We start from the raw sequence: 18,866 nt of genomic DNA on the forward strand, positions 1-18,866 counted from the left end.
TGGATAATCAGCAGAGCTATACACATTCATGGTCGGTTAGTTCGGGTCATCCTGTTGCCTTTTGGATGCACTCGAATCGATTTAGACTTAATTTTACCTTCGACTGGGTCCTGTGATTGCAACTCACCGTAATTCGGTTTCGTTTCGGAAAGGATTCGAATGTGGTAGTTACGAAAAACAGGGATTTGAGTAGTAAGCCCGGACTAATGTCATTTGCAGCTTATCTACATGACAGCAACATTTTGTCATTCAAGGAAATCAAAGGATTTCGATTGTTTCTGCTGAGTCAGTGAGTGGCTTATGGTGCTTGAATTATTTGCACAAAATTCGACAAATAAAAGGGCAAAGCTCAGCAGACAGTGGATGGGCCAAACAATAAATGAACAAACTATATACGTATATCGGAACAAAAAAAAAAAGAAGAAAATCAACTCCGAATATAATTCGTTTCATGTGAAAAATGACAACCGTCGGCTGGCCGTGATTTGGTTTATGAAGCATTCACTGGGATGTCACAACCCCGATGTCCTTGCCCTCGTTGAGTGTCGATATCAGGACTCGAGTGTGGGCTGAATAGTAATGAGTCAGAGTTAAATTGACATCGAGCATTTCTTGTGCCTGATGGCAAGCAATTAATGTGCTTTATGTCCTGTCATATTTTCTCGGAGGCCAACAAATCCTGACAGACGCTTCTTTTTTTCTTCCCCTCCTCTTGAATTTCCAGTTTGATTTGGACATTGACATTGTCTGGTTGTTGTTCCTTTTTCTTTTGGGCAAAAACTGTTTGTGAGTCTCTTGACTGCGAGAAAGTTTTCTGAAATATCCTCTCACCATTCACTAATCGAATTAAAGTCGCATTTACAAGCCCCCCAAATGCTGGGGCTGAAAAACTTTTAACTGCACCATAAAACAATTTATTATTCAATATTTGTTTGCCCAAAAGTTTTAATTACAAAGTTTGGTTTGCGGGCCGCAAATTTGTTTACTCCTATATATATAAATGTATACCAAAAAATTAAAATTCAACTCAGAATGGCCATGAAAATGAGCTAATTTAAGTTCGTGGATATCCGAGTGACAGGCAATTCCTGTGAAACGAAACAACAAGTGCGCTTAATCAATCAATGCAATCAGGCATAAATTGTCTTGAAACAAAGCTACGGATAAATATTGTGATGCCATTAAGAGCCACTGTCAATAGAGGTTTCAACGTTGAGGTGCTGGGCCACCGGAAGTGGATGGAGCGTTTCGAGCGGAAACGGAAGCAGCTGCCAAGAGTGAGCGAAGGAGAAACAGAGAAAGCGAGTGTGACGGGCGTAACACAAAAGCCAAAGCCAATGCCACTTAAGCTTGTGCAAACACAACGGTCCTGACTGAGACTCTCCCCCTGAATCCTGCCTCCGTATTCATGTGACACCATATATATGTATATGGATATATACATATATATATATATATATATGGCACCCATCAAAACACTGTCTTCAGAACGGCCCCTCAATGGTGTGTTATCAAATTATGCAGGAACGTTATTATTGCGGCTTGTTTCGTAGAATATTTCGTGTGTTTTCGATGGCAAAATTGAATAACAAACACGCCGCCAGACAAAGTGGTATTAAATTGCCACTTCAAGCTCAAAACCTAAACGCTGCTTGTGGATGTGGATGTGTGTCAGTCACATGAGTGAAATGAAATCAATTTCACTTCAATTCCTCACATGAAACGTCGGAAATCATATTTAAATTGTTTAAATTGGTAACAGGACGCGCTGTGGCAGCTGAACTTTGATCTAGGACCGTGACTTCATTTGATCTTTGCTTAGGCTTATGACTTTCTGTGTTTGATTATAACTTATTTGACATTTGGATTGGCAGAGGAAAGAAATTAAATCATAAATTGTATTAAACAAAAAAGTTGTCTACTTGATCATAAATGTTAAGTTCTTTTAATTTATTTAATATATATAATCTCATCTCAAATTTAAGTCATACCACCATCAATATTGAACATCCAAAGCAATTTTCAAAATTAACAAATCACTCCACTCTTCAGGATTACATCTCCTGGCACGACATCTTCCACTTCGACAGCCTAAAGTGGCCATTTGTCCAGGGCCATCCCGCAAAATCCTGGCCACTAAAGTGGAGATGGCCACAAAAAGGCCGGGACACAATGCACCCAGCGTCGAGCCGTCGCATTCACTTTGCCAAGCTGCTGAGCGGTTGAGTCGCCGCTGCATTATTCTGTCAGCGGGCCACTATTTTCAGTCAACATTGTTGACATTTATGCGCCTTGTTGGACTTGTTGGCCTTGTTTGTGCCCGGTGGACTGGGAGTCAAGAGGTCCTGTCAGGGCGGCTTACACTCCAAGCGCCTGGGATTGCAGCTCCAAGGAGCTGAATGCTGAAAGTTAAGTGGTAAATTGGTTATTGTGTTGCATTAATGGACGGACACTGCACCAGAGCTCCCGGGCACCGACCACAGGCCCCTTGGCTCTCACTTAGCTTCTGGTTTTCTAGATTTTTCAAAGAAGTGGTCCTGAATACTGGTCTCCTGGACTCCTTGAAATTCCCCGGCATCCTCTGTTGAATCTTTTAATTAAGGCCGTATGCCTTCAAGCATCACAGCTTACTTTGTCTTCGCCTTGACTTTGTTTCGGGGTAGACGAAAGTTTTTCAATTATTTTGCCATGACTAGATTTCAGCTTTTCACCAGAAGAAAAAAAAGCAAGTGCAGAGTTTCTGTGGATGCGACAAGTATTAATGATGCTGCAGCCGTTAGAAAGTTGATCTGGTGAAAAGCTTTTGGTGATTTAAATTTCCACTGTGTAGTTGACACGTTTTCCGAGAAGAATATTGTGGTTTACCAAAGGAATTTTATGCATTTGACTAGTCCCATTCATCATTTTGTACGAAATTGCATTTTAATTGAATTTTATGGTCTGGTAAATGACCAACGGCAAATGCATTGGCAGCCAAAAGTTCTTGTTCAATGCTCTGAAGATTTTAAAGTGAACTATGAGGTGAACCAATATTGCTGGTAATTGCTCTGTAAACATTGAGTAAAGTAAAACATCCATTGAGCTATTTAAATAAGTAAATAAATGTATTAAAAGTATTGAGTATAAAATCAAAGTTTCCTTAACAGTAAACATTCAATGGCTAGATGTGGCACATGGACTGAAATCAATCCAAAGGCAAATAGATTCCTCAATTTTCGATTGCAGTTTACCCCCAATAAATAACAAATTTTTGACATCTGCAATATGAGAAGCACATGGCTACTGACAACATTTTCCAATTGGCATGCCCTGGGCAAACATTTCCATTTCGGCAGTAGAAGAATTTCTGACACAATGAATGGCAATCTCAAGGTCGGTCTGAGAGATTCTCCATGTCATGTCATTTCATTTGAGGCAGGCAGGTAAACATTTTGACTAATGCCAGGAACCACTTGATTAGCAGCTTCAGTTGGATTGCATGTCGACTTCTGTAGCAGTCGCTAGGAGTTCCACATTTTTCATCTCAAAGTGTAATTAATTGGAAAAACTGCACAGTAAAACCGACAAATAGCAATGAGATATCTTGTTCTTAAAAACTATATTACTAATCTGTGAAAGGTTCTTTTCACTCGAAACAGTCTCTTTAAATATAATTATCAACTGAAATTTGTTCCTTAAACCAACCAAGGAATGCAAGCAATTATTATGCAACAAGTATTGTTGTCTAAGAAAATGTTTCGGGGAGGCCTGCTCTTGTGGGAAATGTAAATTTGGAATTACCACAACATGAACAAGACTTCGAGAGTAGGGAGATGTCAACACCAGGCTTTTTCGCCACATCCTCATCCCCTTTCCTATTTCGCCTTGGGCGCATTTTCCACTTTTAAGCCAAAAAGGCAAAAGGTCCTTTGGGAAACGGCAGCCGTTGAAAGCTTATAAAGTGCAACAGCAATGCGGCTGACTGTATGTGTGTATTAAGTCGCTACGTGATTGTCCTGCCAATGCCTTAAATGCAAAAAGGGGCCAAAAATGGGGTTGAAAATGGGTCGAAAAGGGGTGAAAGACGGCCAAAAGCAACGCTAAGCGCCACTGATGAAGTCGCGTCCAAAATGCAACGTTGCAATTTGGCAAATTGAAAACATGAAACTGAAGGTGCTGACATAGCCAACGCAGCTGCAGGGCTACAAACTAGCCGCAAAGTTAATTTACCCTCTCCATGCAATCCTTGAAAACACCCCATTTCCACAATTTCCACCATTTTGCCCATTTCCATTGCACGCACGTCATGTAATAGGCACTTCCGCTTGCAAAATGGCAACAATGTGGCAGTGGGTAGTTGGTGTTTCCAAGCGATTGTGTGTGCCGCTCGCCACTAATTCCGTAATTTCAAACGTGCTGGCCCAGTGCCCTACCACATCGAATGCATCACACTGAAAATCTTAAGTGGATTTGCTTTGTGTTTAAATAAGCTTTAAAGATATTAAATATTCTTCTTATTGTCAAACAAGAACTAGCAAAAGAGATAGGCTTTAGTTCAAAAGATAACTTTAAGTTCTGAATTTACTTAAAATATTACTCAAATTTTCTATTTATTTTCTGCGAGTGCCCCTCTCCCTGTTTGCCGTCTATTTATGGTTGCCGCTGGGCGATGCAGGTGTCCTGATTGTGGGCAAAGGTGGTTTTCCGCCTGCAGTTCAGGTGGGCAGCGGTGACCGCAGGTTCCGTTCAGTCATTTGCATGGCCCGCCTTCGGAAAGTGACGTGGGCTTCACCGCAAAAGCGTCCTGCAACCTGCAACCAGTAACCTGCAGGCTGCATATCCTGTAAGCCAAGAGACCCACGGAACCTGCGCCGCTGACACGTTTGTGGCGCATTTTAATTAAAAATAACTACTGCTTCGGGGTAAAAAGTACATGACCAGCGAAGCCAACTTACACATATTTTTTAATTAGGGCAAATATGAGTGGAGCTTGCCATGCGATGTTTGTATGCATTTGGCTGATTTGACTGTTGCAATTTGAAATAAACACCGGCGGGTTTAATGTGAGCTACAGTTGCAAGTATTTTTGCATGCTAGCAGAATATTACAAAGGGGTTATAATCCAAAGCTTATACTAATTATTTCGGTGGTTTCATGCAAAAAGTAATGCCAGAAACTTTACTACACTTTATACAAAACGAAGGCAATATAATTGAAGTAGATCGTTGGATATGCATGAGTTTTCATTTCGTTTGAATTTGTTTTTGAACGATAATTACTAAAGTTAATGTGTAAGAATTAAAAGAATTTGTATTTACAAATTAGAACTGAAATTTGCAAATATGATATATAATTTCTTTGTAATTTCAATGCTAACTAATTTTTCATCTGAACAAAAAGCTGCCTTAAATATGCTTCATGGTGCTATTATTATAATCCCAACTTTATGGCACCCACATATGGGCCCAGACTTAACCATTTTGTTTGCCTTATGCCCTGATGTCGGCCATTTCCGCTGCTCATTTCCGGGTTTCAAGTGCGTGACCCGCAGGACAACGCATATTCCCCGTTGTTCCCAGCTCTCAGTTCTAATTTGCCGCTGCTCATGACCAGCTCTAATTGCTGCCGTCGAATTAGGAAACAAACTATCTGCTGAAGGCATCGACATTGGCATAGGCATCCGGGGAGCCACAGCGTCAGTGCTCCATTTGAAATTATGCAAATGTTGACTTGGTTGATGGACAGTTAAAGGGATTGGGTAGGTGGTGGTGGCGTTGTCAATGCCAAAAGGATAACGGTGGGGTAGATGGGTGGTGTGGAAATGGTATGGAATGGCTTCAATGCGCCGCTTTGCGGTAGCTAAACGCTTCGGCAAATGCAGATTTTGCATGGGTTTAATTACGTCTAATTGTTTGCATTTTGCAGTGAAATATTTGCGTTGAGCAGGCAGTTGGCAGAAATTGTATATGCCACGCTATGTTGAACTAATGCAAATTTGATGAATTTGGAAATTAGGTTTTTGTTAAACAAGAATTTCCATAAGAAGTCATAGAACATTAGTATTAACTTACGAAACTCCACTTGAAAGCAGCTTAAAGTGCTTTGGTAAAACTGTTTTTAAACCAACTTAACCCTAACTATAAGCTCTACTTTAATGCACTTTAAAATATAATCTCTTAATTTTCCGGTTCATTAAGTGACCTTTTAATTCAGTCGAAGTTTCCGTCTCCACTTGATTTTATCAACTTAATTGTACTTTGGAACTGTGCAAATAAGCTTATAATTTCCGTAGCTCTCGCCGAGATGCTAACTTAATGTTCGATTTATGGCATTTGACCAAGGTCGACTGGCCATAAAAAGGGGAGAAGAAAAAAGAATTTGTTTGCCAAAGTGCGCAGCATTAAACTTTTAATCTTTAGTGTTGACATTAAATTTACAGTAGCAACTAAGCCGAGGAGGGACCACCAGTCCCGCCCACAAATGCCGGCGAGAACAAAGCAATTTTACAGGCCACCCCAGGACATCAGGGCAAACACCAGGACAAAAACCCATCTGCAGAGCGGAGTTCAGGAATTTATTACCCAATTTGAAATTGCAAACGAGTGCGTGATAAAGTCTTGGCTACTGTGGCTCCCTTCTGGTCTTGTGTTTTATTCAAAACACCATTGTTTATGCCGCCGGAGAGGACAAACAAGTGCAGGCTGCATACGAAGTCAAAGCTTGGTTGGTCAAGGTGCCATGTATAACCATGGTATAGATGTACTCACCTAAACCGAAAAATAAACTGGACTAGCATGATGTTAAGAGCAAAAGTGTGTTGGCACACTTTGATGCTGCTTTATGATGAGCAGATGAGATTGGTTCTCTTTTTGTACACTATATTCCGATGCAAGTTGCAAGTTGCATTTTGCAGGTGGCACGTGGCAAACGCCGAAAGTGTTTACCATGCAAATGTCGAGGGCCATTTCAATGCAAATGTTCACAAATGGCAACGTTGTTTCACTAGCATCACCCCACTACCGCCCCCGTTTTCATTTTAAAACATTTTTCCTCTTTTTTGTTTGCGACGGTACTATGCTCTCGGAAATGTGAATGCAAGCCATCTTTCGGGCCATGGCTTTTGCATTTGACGTCAGCTGAAATTACCTATGCCCCTTGTCCTTTGCCTCAAGGAGGGGCCATAAATTTGTGTCCCATTGAAGCATTTAAATTTATTTCCATTTCGCATTCGGCCCGAGATTTCAAGAGATTTCTCCTCTCTGCGGGGGGATCAGCGAATTTATTACCCGCAAATAAATTCTATGTGATACATTCACATTTTTTGGGATTGAAAAGGCAGGCGAGAAGGACTCTTAAGAGTTGAATACAAAATCTCGATTTGGAATTCAAATTGGGAGCGAACTGTAAAATTTATGTTTCCGGTTTTTTTTTCGGCGGCCCACTTCTAGGATGAAGGTATTTGTTAAGATTACTACCAATCTTAACAAATAAAATTCTTAAATTTCTTTTTCTTATTTAACGATGTAAAATATATTTTTGTAAAAGTTATGTTTAACTACTGTGGCTTCTTAGCTCATATTTCTGTATGACTTTCAGTCCCAACTTAAAATATCTTAAAAGCCTTTAACAGCTCTTTTTTAACTTTTCGATAATAACATTAATACTTTTAATAACATTTACTTTCGTAACCATTTGTGCTTTACCCTGAAAGTGCATAAGCTAACTACTGCGAAAAATCCTCATGGAAAATCCCTGGCAAACTTCCCGGCAACTCATTAATTTTTAAGCAACTGATAAGGAGATACGTGTAGGAGGAGGAGGAGGTCCTACGGCTCTCCTCCGCGTTCCGCACTCAAAGTTAATGGCTTGGTTAGGCCACGCCCTGCTCATCTAGAATTTCGAAAGCGATTCCCTTAATGGCAGCCAGCCATTAGCCTCAAGTGGCAATGTGGCAAAGTTGCGTCTAAACTTTCCATTTGTTCCATTTAAGCTGCTTCCTAATCTGCCATCAAATACTAACTTTCTCTTTCGTTTCGTGTATTTTTTCCCCTGCAGGTTGCCTCAATCAAAGGGAAAAATCAACTGTTAACCGGCCAGTGGACACATTTAAAGCCATCGAAAAAGACAAACAAAAAGTCAGACGTGCATGAAGTAAAAATCTGGCGGCTAACCGGCCGATGATTCTGGCCCATCATCAATTACCCCATTGCCGAGCACCTGGCCATTAATGCCAAGGAGTGCGCTGAGTGTGGATTTGTCGAGAGCAACAGGTTGGCCCAGGCAAATCCCTCTGGACTTCAGGATTCTCTAGGCCCCCATAAGTGGGCGAGTACGTGACTTAATCAGCGGACGCAGCAGGATTCTGAGACCGGCTAACAAGGCGACCAAAGGATCACAACGCGAAGAATTTGGAGCAGAAGGAGGTGTCCTCACATTTTGCCCGCAATGATTTCATGCACGGCACAGTGAGCAGCAACAACATGACAGATGTGTCATCGCCAGCTGGCGGCGCCACAGCTCCGGTTGAAATAACCACCACCAGCTCCACAGTCGCCACAACGTCAGCGTCAGCGTCCTCGTCCAAACCGCTGACCAATGGCGCCAACAAGACGGCCACCACAACGGCAGCTGTGCCGGGAGCTGGATCGGGATCTGGAGCCATCACCTCTAGCACCGCTAGTGGCAATCAGGTCAAGCTGGAGCATCATCACCGGCAGAGCAATAACAATCGACCTCTGGCCACTAATCGCAGTCCAGAAACCAAGCTGAGATCTCCAGCCGGCGAAAGTGATGCTGCCTCAAGGCTGATAGCACCTACCGGCAGTTCCTCATCCTCATCGCAATCTCAAACCTTATCTCAAGCCAGTATACAAACCCAAACGAGTCAGCAGGAGAGACTGATGAAAGCTGGTACTTCGGCATCCCAGCAGGATGTCGATGAGGTGGCTCGGCTGTTCGAAGAGAAACCGGAGGCTTTCGAGAAGTGGCTGACGGAAAGGGCTCCTCCGGAGGCCCTTAGCCGTCTGCAGGAGTTCATCGAGAATCGCAAACCGCACAAGCGGCCCTCGGTCACCTCTGATCTCTTCCAGCAGTGGATGGCCGCCTCACCAACCGTGCAGCAGGTATGTAAATCTCTTAACAAAATTATTTTCTATATATGTATCTGATCAGATTCCAAGAATATACATAATAAGTTATAATAACCCTTGAAACCCGATTAATATTCTATTAAAAATTGGTATTAATGTTCTTCATCAGCTTAGAAGTTAATCATTTTTTTGTACTCAATGCTATTAGATTTTCTTTCTTAAGATGAATTTGTACCTTATCTGGCGAATGAAAACTTAATTTAATGTTTTCTTAGCACTTTTAGTTTACCGAAGTAGTTTTCGTAGCAGTGGCCAGGGAGGCATCATTATATTACGGCAAATAGTTTGGGATCCTTCAGCCCCTTCATCGCAACCATCCAATCTATTTTATCTTGGTTTCCTCTCCTGCCCACCCAAATGGCCAGAAAACAAAGACAACCAGTGATTGCCAGTACAAGTGGAAATGCAGTTGCCAAGTGGCAGTGGCAGTGGCAATTGCAGTGGGTCCCCAGCACTTAGAACACCATCATCCTTTCACATAGTCAGTGCTTTATTTGCCCACCGACTGCCACCGACTGTTTGAGCTGGTATTTGTATTTGCCCTGCTTTGTTTTGCCATGTTTTGTTGTACTTTTGGCACTGCTGCCTCTGCTGCCTCCTTTCTGGATTTCCGCTTTTATTTAACTTTGTTCGCCTTCTCGCCAAGCGAATTAACTAAATTGATATTTTCACAAATTTCCTTTGGCTGGCTTTCCTTTCCTTTTTCCCTTCCCTTGGCGTTGTCTACTGGTTTCTGGCTGCGTGTGAAGTTGGCTAATTGGAAAAACTCACACAGCCAGTGTCCCTGGGATTGGGATTTCGGTTCGGAGTGGCATTTCCACAGTGTTACCATTCCATGACCTTCTGCTTATGTTTAATTCAGGCACTAAAAATGAAATTACTCGATTTCGAAAAGCCCCAACCTCTGCTATCGACAGCCAAAAAGCATGCTATACAAATTTATTGGTTATTTATTAACAACCTCCGCCGGGCGGGTTTTTAAATCGCTACCACACGTCGGCGTCAAGTATTTTTCAATTAACTTTTATTTGATATTTTCTGTAAGCCTCCCCTTCAGGCGAAAACAACATAAAACAAAATGCGCCAGAAAATATGGCCTGACCTTTGTCGATGGCAATTGGTCGTTTTGCACTTTTCGTAAAATCAATTTCGTGTGTGCGATTTTATTGGTAAAAATTAAAAATGTCATTTTACAATTATTTTCTTGGTTTTCAATTTTAAATCAATATGTGAAATATTTTGTGGACAAATGTTAGAGTTTTGGCTTAATTTTTAAAATTAAATCTACTTATAAAAGACAGTTTTCAATGTTATTAATATTTATTTCCTTAAAGGAAAATATAAAAAACCAAAATGAATATTTGGCTTAATAGCTTTTAGCTTATTTATTTGCTTGTTTATTTGGTTTGTTCATGATGGCCAACAGATTAGTGCTTTTGAACTCTATGACTCAATTGAACTCTTTTGACCCCCTCGATGCCAATGGCAACTGTCATCGAGACTCACTTGGGCCTAGCGCAATTTCGAATGTTTACTCTTGTGAAACATTCAACTAAATTATGTCAGATCAAAACTTGAACTGTAAATTGCACTTCGACTGCAATTGGTTGAGCAAAAACAGCAGAAAAATATCAAAACAAGAAGTGCGCTTGAGTTTCGCATGGAAATCGGCACTCACCTGGGCACTTGTGAATCAAAACTAAAAGTCAGCGGAATATTCTTCAGCCAGAGGATAAGTGAGTGTGTGTGGGACTGTTTGTGCAAAAGGAAAGAAAGCGGAAGGGAAAACTAGGCCAGTGTCCTGGGTAAAACAACAAGCAGTCAACCTTTGAGACCGACCCTTTCAGCGATTGTCTGGCTTAGTGAGTGCAATTTTGTTTTGTTGTTTTTTTTCTTTAGCAGCAAAAGCAGGTGAACAGCACGTGTGCCTCCCACTTTTTGTTGTCGATATTGTCAATTTATTTAAGTGCATGTTACGCAATGCAAACTGGAACTGCAATCCCAGTTCAGGGTATTGGCAGTTCTTAGCCCCGCTTGTTTATTCGTAATTGCATCGGTAGCTCTGTATATAGTACTGAAATTTTCATGGCATGCAGGACGTTTTCCCCATTAAGAGTCATTTCGTTTTCATGTTTTCACTTTCCGTTCTGCAAAAGTAACAACAGAAAAATAAAAGAAGAACAATAATAAAAACAGCACGAGTGCTGAGCATCGTTTTGTTGATTTTATTGTTTTTTTTTCTGTTTTAAGAAGAACACCCAATGCCACTGACTGAAGTTCAAATTTACTTAACGCTCTGACTGGCTTGGCTTTGTTTTCATTTGCCTTTATTTGTCTGAATTTTATTTAATGAATTTGCATTGTTCCCGCCCGAACACAAACAGAACTGTTTTCCTAACTTCCAGTTCAATCCAAACAGGGCGGATTTTATTTTCTCCATTTTAAAAATTAAAACTTTTTGTTTTCGGCTGTTAAGACGACTTTTAATGGCATTTAATTACTTAATTCATCTGTCTTTTTTTATATCCAAAAAAGGAGTGAAAATAAAGACAAGACTGAAAAGGCATTAAAAATAAATGAATCTGAAATAATACAAGAGGTAATGGGGAAATATTTAAGACAAGTTAAAAACATTTAAAATTAGAAAAAATAAACTTAAATTCCATGACAGGTCCAGCAACATTCCAACAAATCTAACTCAACCTAAAACTTACACTTGAGCAAATATCAAACTTTCACGTAACCCAGTTAGCCAAAATAGGCCTTCTAGATCTAGCAAAAACACAACAAGAAATTAGTTTTCTACAAGTGCAATAATTATTTTTACACACACAGCAATTATTGATATTTCTGGCCATGTGCCACATGGAAATGTTGATACACGAAAAGGCAGCACCAAACAGTAGTAAATTGCTTTAATTTGTCAGTAAAAATGATAGGGTGTGGGTGGCAAGGACGTGTGGAATGGGAAGGCCTGTTTTCAGGACCAGGATGAGGACAATACACGCAATCTAACCAGCTCCCAGTTCGCAGCTCCCAGCTCGGTTAATTGCCCACTCGCACGCACAGGTCACAGGATCGGGGGATTCAGGGCCAGAGGCCTTTTTCGGTATTCAATTACCACATTGCCACAGGACGAGCACGCAGGGAAGACGGGGAGCCGCTTAAAGGCACAACTGCCAACTGCTGCTAATAGTCACCCTTTGAACCGGACCAAGTTAATTTCCAATGAAATTTGGGGGCCGGGTTAAATGGCAAGAAATCGAAAACAGAAATAACGGTACGTGAGTAGAGACAATAGCACTTATTGCCTTAAATACACTGTTAAATATTTAAAGTGCTATCTCCCTGTCTCGTCCGGCCGAATAATAATGCCAGTTAATAAAGCTATTTATATGGGAACTAATTAAATAGCGGAATTATTCTGCTTTCTCATGCCAAAGAACAAAATTCAATTACTGTCCGGACACGTTCTTGCACTGTTCAAGAAAAGGATAAATAGGCTCTTAGATAAATTATTTAGAATGTGGTTTGATGCTACCGATAATATTAAGCAATACATCTCATAGAACATTTTTCACCTCTAATTCAAAAGAAATTTAGAAGAGACATATTTTTAAAACCTTTTATTCTTGAAAAATAAGCTATAATATTCAATCAATACTAAAAGACCCCAAATAATTCTCGGTGTTGCAATTTTTTCTGCTCAAACTCAATCTAAGCCCTCTATTAACGTTTATGGTGTGTGCTTTTTCCTTTCTTCTTTCCAAACAGAAATCGCCGAGGAGTCTCTCCAACTCTTCAGCATCGTCACTTCCGGAGAGCCGGAGGCATCTGATGGACTTGGACGAGGGCGAGCTGTTCATGGAACTGATTCGCGACGTGGCCAACGAGCTGGACATCGATGTGCTGTGCCACAAGATTCTGGTCAATGTTGGCCTGCTCACCCACGCGGATCGTGGCTCACTCTTTTTGGCCAAAGGGACGCCCACCAACAAGTATCTAGTTGCCAAGCTATTCGATGTCACACAAAAGACAGGTGAGTCTGCAATGGAAATGCAAAATTTCCATTGCCAATTTTCTCTTCTACTTACATACATATAAGGCAGTTTGTGTAGGTGTTGTTAAGGTATATGTTTTGTGGGTGTGGAATCCTTGTGGTACAGGTAATCCCGCTTTAATTAAGGTGAACAATGCACAAAACGAACAACTGCAATACAATGAATGTTGAAGGAAGCGAAAAGTGAATGAAAAATGGGATACATAAGCCGAGTCAAGTGAGCTCTGTGGTCTTGTGGTGGGTGGATAAATTGAAGGATTCTACTGAAAGTCAGATAATCTGAGAAAAACATGGCCGAAGTGGTATTCGGCTGTGAATAGGCAGAAGCAGTCAAGAAAGAACTAAACGTAGCCTTATTCAGGATTTAAATTTCTTTTTGTAGTTTCTAACATCTATTGTCTTTTCATCTTTTTAGTATTAAAGTGTAAAATTACAACATAATTTCCTATAGTTTGATAATTAATCTCTCTTTAATAAGAGTTTATTTAAATAGAAGATTATACAACTCCCTAAATTCCACCCTTTTAATGTATTTTTAAAGTGTTTATGGCCTTGGGAGGGGGCCAACCCATTGGACGTATACAAATTGGCACTCATTAGCGGCCGAGCAAATAATTCTTGGCCTGGCCAAAAAAGGGGGCCGACAAACGCATTAGCGAAATTAAGCTCGAATGGAAGCGGGCATTAAAAGTTTTCGGCATACCCGACAAACCCATAAAAACTGAAAAGGTCGCCTTCAAATGTGAAATAGAATCTATGTGTTTCTGAGAACGTGCTCCCACAGGTTCCGCCCACAGAAAGTAACAAACCAACCAACAAACAAACAGCCTGCGATATATTCATATAGAAATGCGTTACATTCGTAATGAATCTTTGGTGCAGATCCGTGAGTAAAAGCCACCGCTTCCGCTACATAATTCAGTGGGGAAAATGCGAGAAAGATTAGAGCTGGGAAATGGCTGCTGGAAAATTGGAGAATGGTGGTGGCCTCAGATACAGATACATCTACCGCTTCGGATATGATACGGATACATGTGAGACGCTGTGTGGGCCACTGAGATTATGATTGAGGCGGGACCGGCGAGCTCATGCAAATTCACATTTGACTTCTTGCCCTCGGATTTCGGGGGCCTTGTCATTATTTATTTATATATTATTCTCTCTTTTTTTCGGTGTTCCCACTAAGGCTATGCTCTTGTATCTTTTGCATGGCAGAGTGAATATTTTGCCTATAAATTTAATATTTTTCGGGTGCACGACGGGCTTTATCTGTGTCCCTAATACGCTTTGCAACGGTTGAACTAATTTTAAGGCGATATCTCGAAAAAGGTTCAACGTGTTTAAATTTCAATTGTAGCGGCATTACCAATTTATAAAGTGTTTTGAATTAAAGAGGATGCTTAAAAGCATTTTTATCGATCTTTAGCTTTAAAAAAAACAATATAAACTACATCGAATTTTAGGTTTTTAAGCTGATGAATAAGAGCTAAAAATATTTGAGGCAACACTAAAGTTTGAAGCACCACAAAGAAGCAATATTGCAATTTAAAAACTTAATTCACAAAATTTATTCATGATTTTTGATAGATTTCTTGGCACAGCGTTTTCCTCTTGATTGACTCGAGTTTGAATCTCGTTTGATTGCAGCACTCAAGGACGCGGTGACTCGGGCAAGTGCCGAGGAGATTATCATTCCCTTTGGCATTGGAATCGCGGGCATGGTGGCGCAGACAAAGCAGATGATTAACATCAAGGAGGCCTACAAGGATGCGCGATTCAACTGTGAAATCGATCTGAAGACCGGCTACAAGACAAACGCCATCCTCTGCATGCCCATTTGCAATTACGAGGGGGACATCATAGGCGTCGCGCAGATTATTAACAAAACGAATGGTAAATATTATTTCCTTTATCTATAATTTATTTGACATTATTCTTCGTTAGGTTGCATGGAGTTCGACGAGCATGATGTGGAAATCTTTCGTCGCTATTTGACCTTCTGCGGAATTGGCATACAAAATGCCCAGCTTTTCGAGATGTCCGTCCAGGAATACCGGCGTAATCAGATCCTTCTCAATCTGGCCCGTAGCATCTTCGAGGAACAGAACAATCTGGAGTGCCTGGTAACTAAAATTATGACGGAGGCCCGTGAACTTTTAAAATGCGAAAGGTGCTCAGTGTTCTTGGTTGACCTCGACTGTTGCGAAGCGGTAAGATTTATTTATTTTTATTATTTCAATAAATTCATTTTAAATTCGCTACACAACCTGATAAATTGGGTCACTTCAAATACAATATTATAATTATAAAGCAAATTATTTACCCTCAAAGAAAAAATTTCTCGTGCAAAGTTTTACCGAAGGTCAAATCAATTTTTATAAATTAATAAGTAGTCGAGAGTTGTAATTTTATGTAATTACTGGCAGTCATGGTGGTGTTTTAGTTTTAAAGTTAATGAAGAGCAATTTGAGTTTTTCGATTTATTTCTTCATCAAGTCCAATAAAGCCCATAGTATAGACAAAAGTAATTTTTATTAGACCAAATTTTACAATTTTACAATCTTTAAATAAACTGAACTGCAAATTAGTGTAAAGAAAAAAAAAAAAATGAAAAAAAAATTATAAACTTCTGGAGACACACATCCCTAAGTCCTTCGTTGAAGTTCCAGTCGTGGATACTTGGCTAGTTTCATTGTCATATTATCAACGTAGACTAGATCCTTAAAGGGAAAACTTGTGTTTATCTGGTAGTTCCTGAGTATCCTGGCCAAAGCGAACTTTGAAGACATCATTGCATATTTTGATCCTATTAAAGTCGTTATAATATTAAATTAAATATCAAATAATATAGTTAGGGACCACAAACCTATGCAATTCCTTTTTCCTCTGGCAAAGGGAACGAAGGCATATGGGTGTCTTTTCTCAATATTTTCCGGCAAAAAGTTATCAGGATTAAATGAAGCAGCTTCTGGTCCCCAGACTTCCGGATTTCTGTGAGTGTGGAATATATCTATTCCTATGACGACTCCTTTGGGAATGAGTAGACCATTAGAAAGCTGGACATCTTGCTTTGTCTCCCTCGCAGTTATTGGAATTGCTGGTATCAAGCGTAGGGTCTCTTTCATCACGCGTTCCAAGTATTCCAGTTTTTGCAAAGTCTGAGTAGACTATTTCAAAGTCTCCAGCAGTTGGGAAAACAGCATTTAGCTCCTCAAAAACAGCATCCTGATGCTCGGGATGTGTGGCCAGAAGAAAGAGGGCATGGTACACTGTCAGAGCTGATGTATCATAACCAGCAGCTATCATAATACAACATTCACTTTTAACGTCTTTATAGGCAATATCGCCTTTGCGATACAATTCTATTGCCCGATTAATCACAATGTTCGCCTCGGGATCTGAATGTCTTTCGATCGTTGTGTCTATCTTTTTCTTAACCACCTGAACAAAAATTAATGTTATATAGTTAATATTTAACATTCAGTTTTTACATACGTTGTCCAGCATTTTATGAATTTTTGAAAGATTGTTTGCTCGCTGCGTTTCATAGCCGCATATCTTGGAAATGAGTTTGTTTTGAACCAAGGGCATTAAAATATTAAGAGTCGTTAGACAAATGAGGCTACAAGCAAAAGTGTAAATAATTATTATGCCTTAGAAAATGAACTATGAACTATGGTAATGGGTGCTCTTACGATTCAAAGCTTTCCACTAGGCTATCGTTCCTAAAGTGTTCATCGTCTTTTACATCAGAGCCCATTGTGGTTTCTGGGCACAGGATACAAAATAAAGAAACTAATTCGTAAAAAATTATTAAATCACTTACGAGCAGCTATTCTGAAAGACCATCGAAGCATATCTGGAACCAAATCCTTTTCGCCCTGATTCACATAAGAGTCTAGCAATTTCATAAGGGTTTTTGTCTCGGTATCGAAAATGTGAAAAAAGCTTAGCAGGATATCTTGTTTAAATGAAGGATTAAGGTGTTTCCGACGGTCAATCCACTCTGGATCTAATTAAACATCAAAATCAAATAGGATTTATTTAAAACATACAATGCGTTCTATACCTTGTAATCCCAACAAACCAAAGCCCATGCAAGTGGTTATTGCATCAGCGACATGAGAGCTCTTGTTGTGACAATCCGTTGAAGTAAAGGCATCCTCGACGATCTTTGGATCTCGTGTCACCATAAATGGCACAGGACCCATCCAAGTTAAAATCGTCGAACCGTACTTGTCCAAGTACTTGCCTCGAAAACTTATTTTTCCTATTGTTGCGATAGGTTTGTTTAATTAAAAACTGAATTCCATGTAATATCTGTTTTTTAGCATTTACGTTTAAATGTGATTATATTTTCCAAGGAACTGCCAAGGATAGGCAAACCTATTGGTCCTGGCATCCTTAGCATTAACATATACAATCGTCGCCGGCTCCATAAGAAGTAAATCCAAAAAAGTAGCCCAGCAGCCAACAGTAAATTGATCGTCAGCATGCTTTGGTTTCCAGTTAGTCCAAGAATAGATATATCACTTTAAGATTAAATTTATATTTCACTACGGAATGGTTTGGTAGACTGAATTGCTCTGCTGCTTTGGTTGAGTCTTATATAGAAAGGTCTGGGTGGATTCAGGTTTATTCTAAAGCCATTTAAAACAGATTATCGTCATCAACTAGATTAATAATAATTTCTTAGACACTTCTTATGCAACCGGGGTATTTTTATTGTTTTTTCTCCACTTTTCAGATACGGTAATATTCGAAATTATGATATTTTTTAACACCGCACTATATTTAAAGCTTGTGTCTTCAGTGCAGATCCACAAACTGAAGTGAAAGCTTTCGTAAATTTGTACCCAATAAAAAGCGTTTGATATGAACTGCTGTGGCTTTGCAAATTATTTATTCATTTATTCAAGATACCCATGCCTAAATACTACGTCTACGTATCCATTTCCTGAAATTTGAATTCAAACATGAAATGAAAATTAATTCACAGTAATTTTTACAGTAAACCAAAGTTCGTAAAAGCAAATTATTTTTTTCGCGCATGTGATCGCAAATTCTCGCCTCAATAGGGTGAATAAATATTTAAAAAAGTGTCGCACTGTGGTCACCATTCTATATGCTTCTCGGTCCCAACCGCTGTCAGTTTAATTCAAAGTGTTTAAACGCCTCCGCGTCGCCCATTTTGTTTGTGTGTTTGCCAACCCAAAGGAAATTAAAATGTGCCATTTACATTATGTATTTTTTCGGGGACCGAACTGTGGGCGTTTTCACGTGGCAGGAGTTCAGCAATGGAGATGTGTCAGCTATCGCGTGGAATTCTGACAGCGCAGTGGTGGATGTCCTTGGGGGATTGGTAAAATTATGTCCAAGTCTGGGCAATTTTCATTTGGGCCAAAGTTTCGCTGATTGCCTGTCGTTATTTTGAAGCTGTTGATTCGACCGCTTTTTTTCGTATTTAAAACAGGTTTGCAGTAAATACAATATTTAAAGTGTGCTAGTCTAGTAGTCTTTAAAGTTTCTAGGTTATAATTATCTCATAAACAAACCAGTACTTTAAACTGACAGCCCCTTGTTAAAGGGCAGCTTAATTAAAGAAAATGTTGCCATTAGAAAATATTAGATTATACTAATTGGAACAGTTACAATGTATATTATTAGATGGAAAAAAT

General features: G+C 39.8%; 2 protein-coding genes across 2 annotated transcripts in view; one reads left to right on the forward strand and one right to left on the reverse strand.

Annotated features, from left to right (window-relative positions):
• Positions 1-18,866, forward strand: part of LOC108111675 (cGMP-specific 3',5'-cyclic phosphodiesterase) — a 44,678-nt gene that overhangs the window by 21,097 nt on the left and 4,715 nt on the right. The window contains 4 exon segments of the mRNA XM_041818860.1: positions 8,035-9,101; positions 12,903-13,167; positions 14,836-15,081; positions 15,133-15,398. Coding sequence (XP_041674794.1) covers positions 8,433-9,101; positions 12,903-13,167; positions 14,836-15,081; positions 15,133-15,398 — 1,446 coding nt within the window. The 5' untranslated portion in view covers positions 8,035-8,432.
• LOC108111676 (probable cytochrome P450 313a1) lies at positions 15,702-18,000 on the reverse strand. Its single transcript, XM_017221213.2, is given in 8 exon segments — positions 15,702-15,994; positions 16,055-16,343; positions 16,345-16,629; positions 16,684-16,810; positions 16,884-16,956; positions 17,015-17,200; positions 17,258-17,458; positions 17,527-18,000. Coding segments are annotated over 8 exon segments (1,479 nt in total). The 5' UTR covers positions 17,684-18,000; the 3' UTR covers positions 15,702-15,833.

This window comes from Drosophila eugracilis, unplaced genomic scaffold (genome assembly GCF_018153835.1).
Source record: "Drosophila eugracilis isolate 14026-0451.02 unplaced genomic scaffold, ASM1815383v1 contig_401, whole genome shotgun sequence".
NCBI lineage: Eukaryota > Metazoa > Arthropoda > Insecta > Diptera > Drosophilidae > Drosophila > Drosophila eugracilis.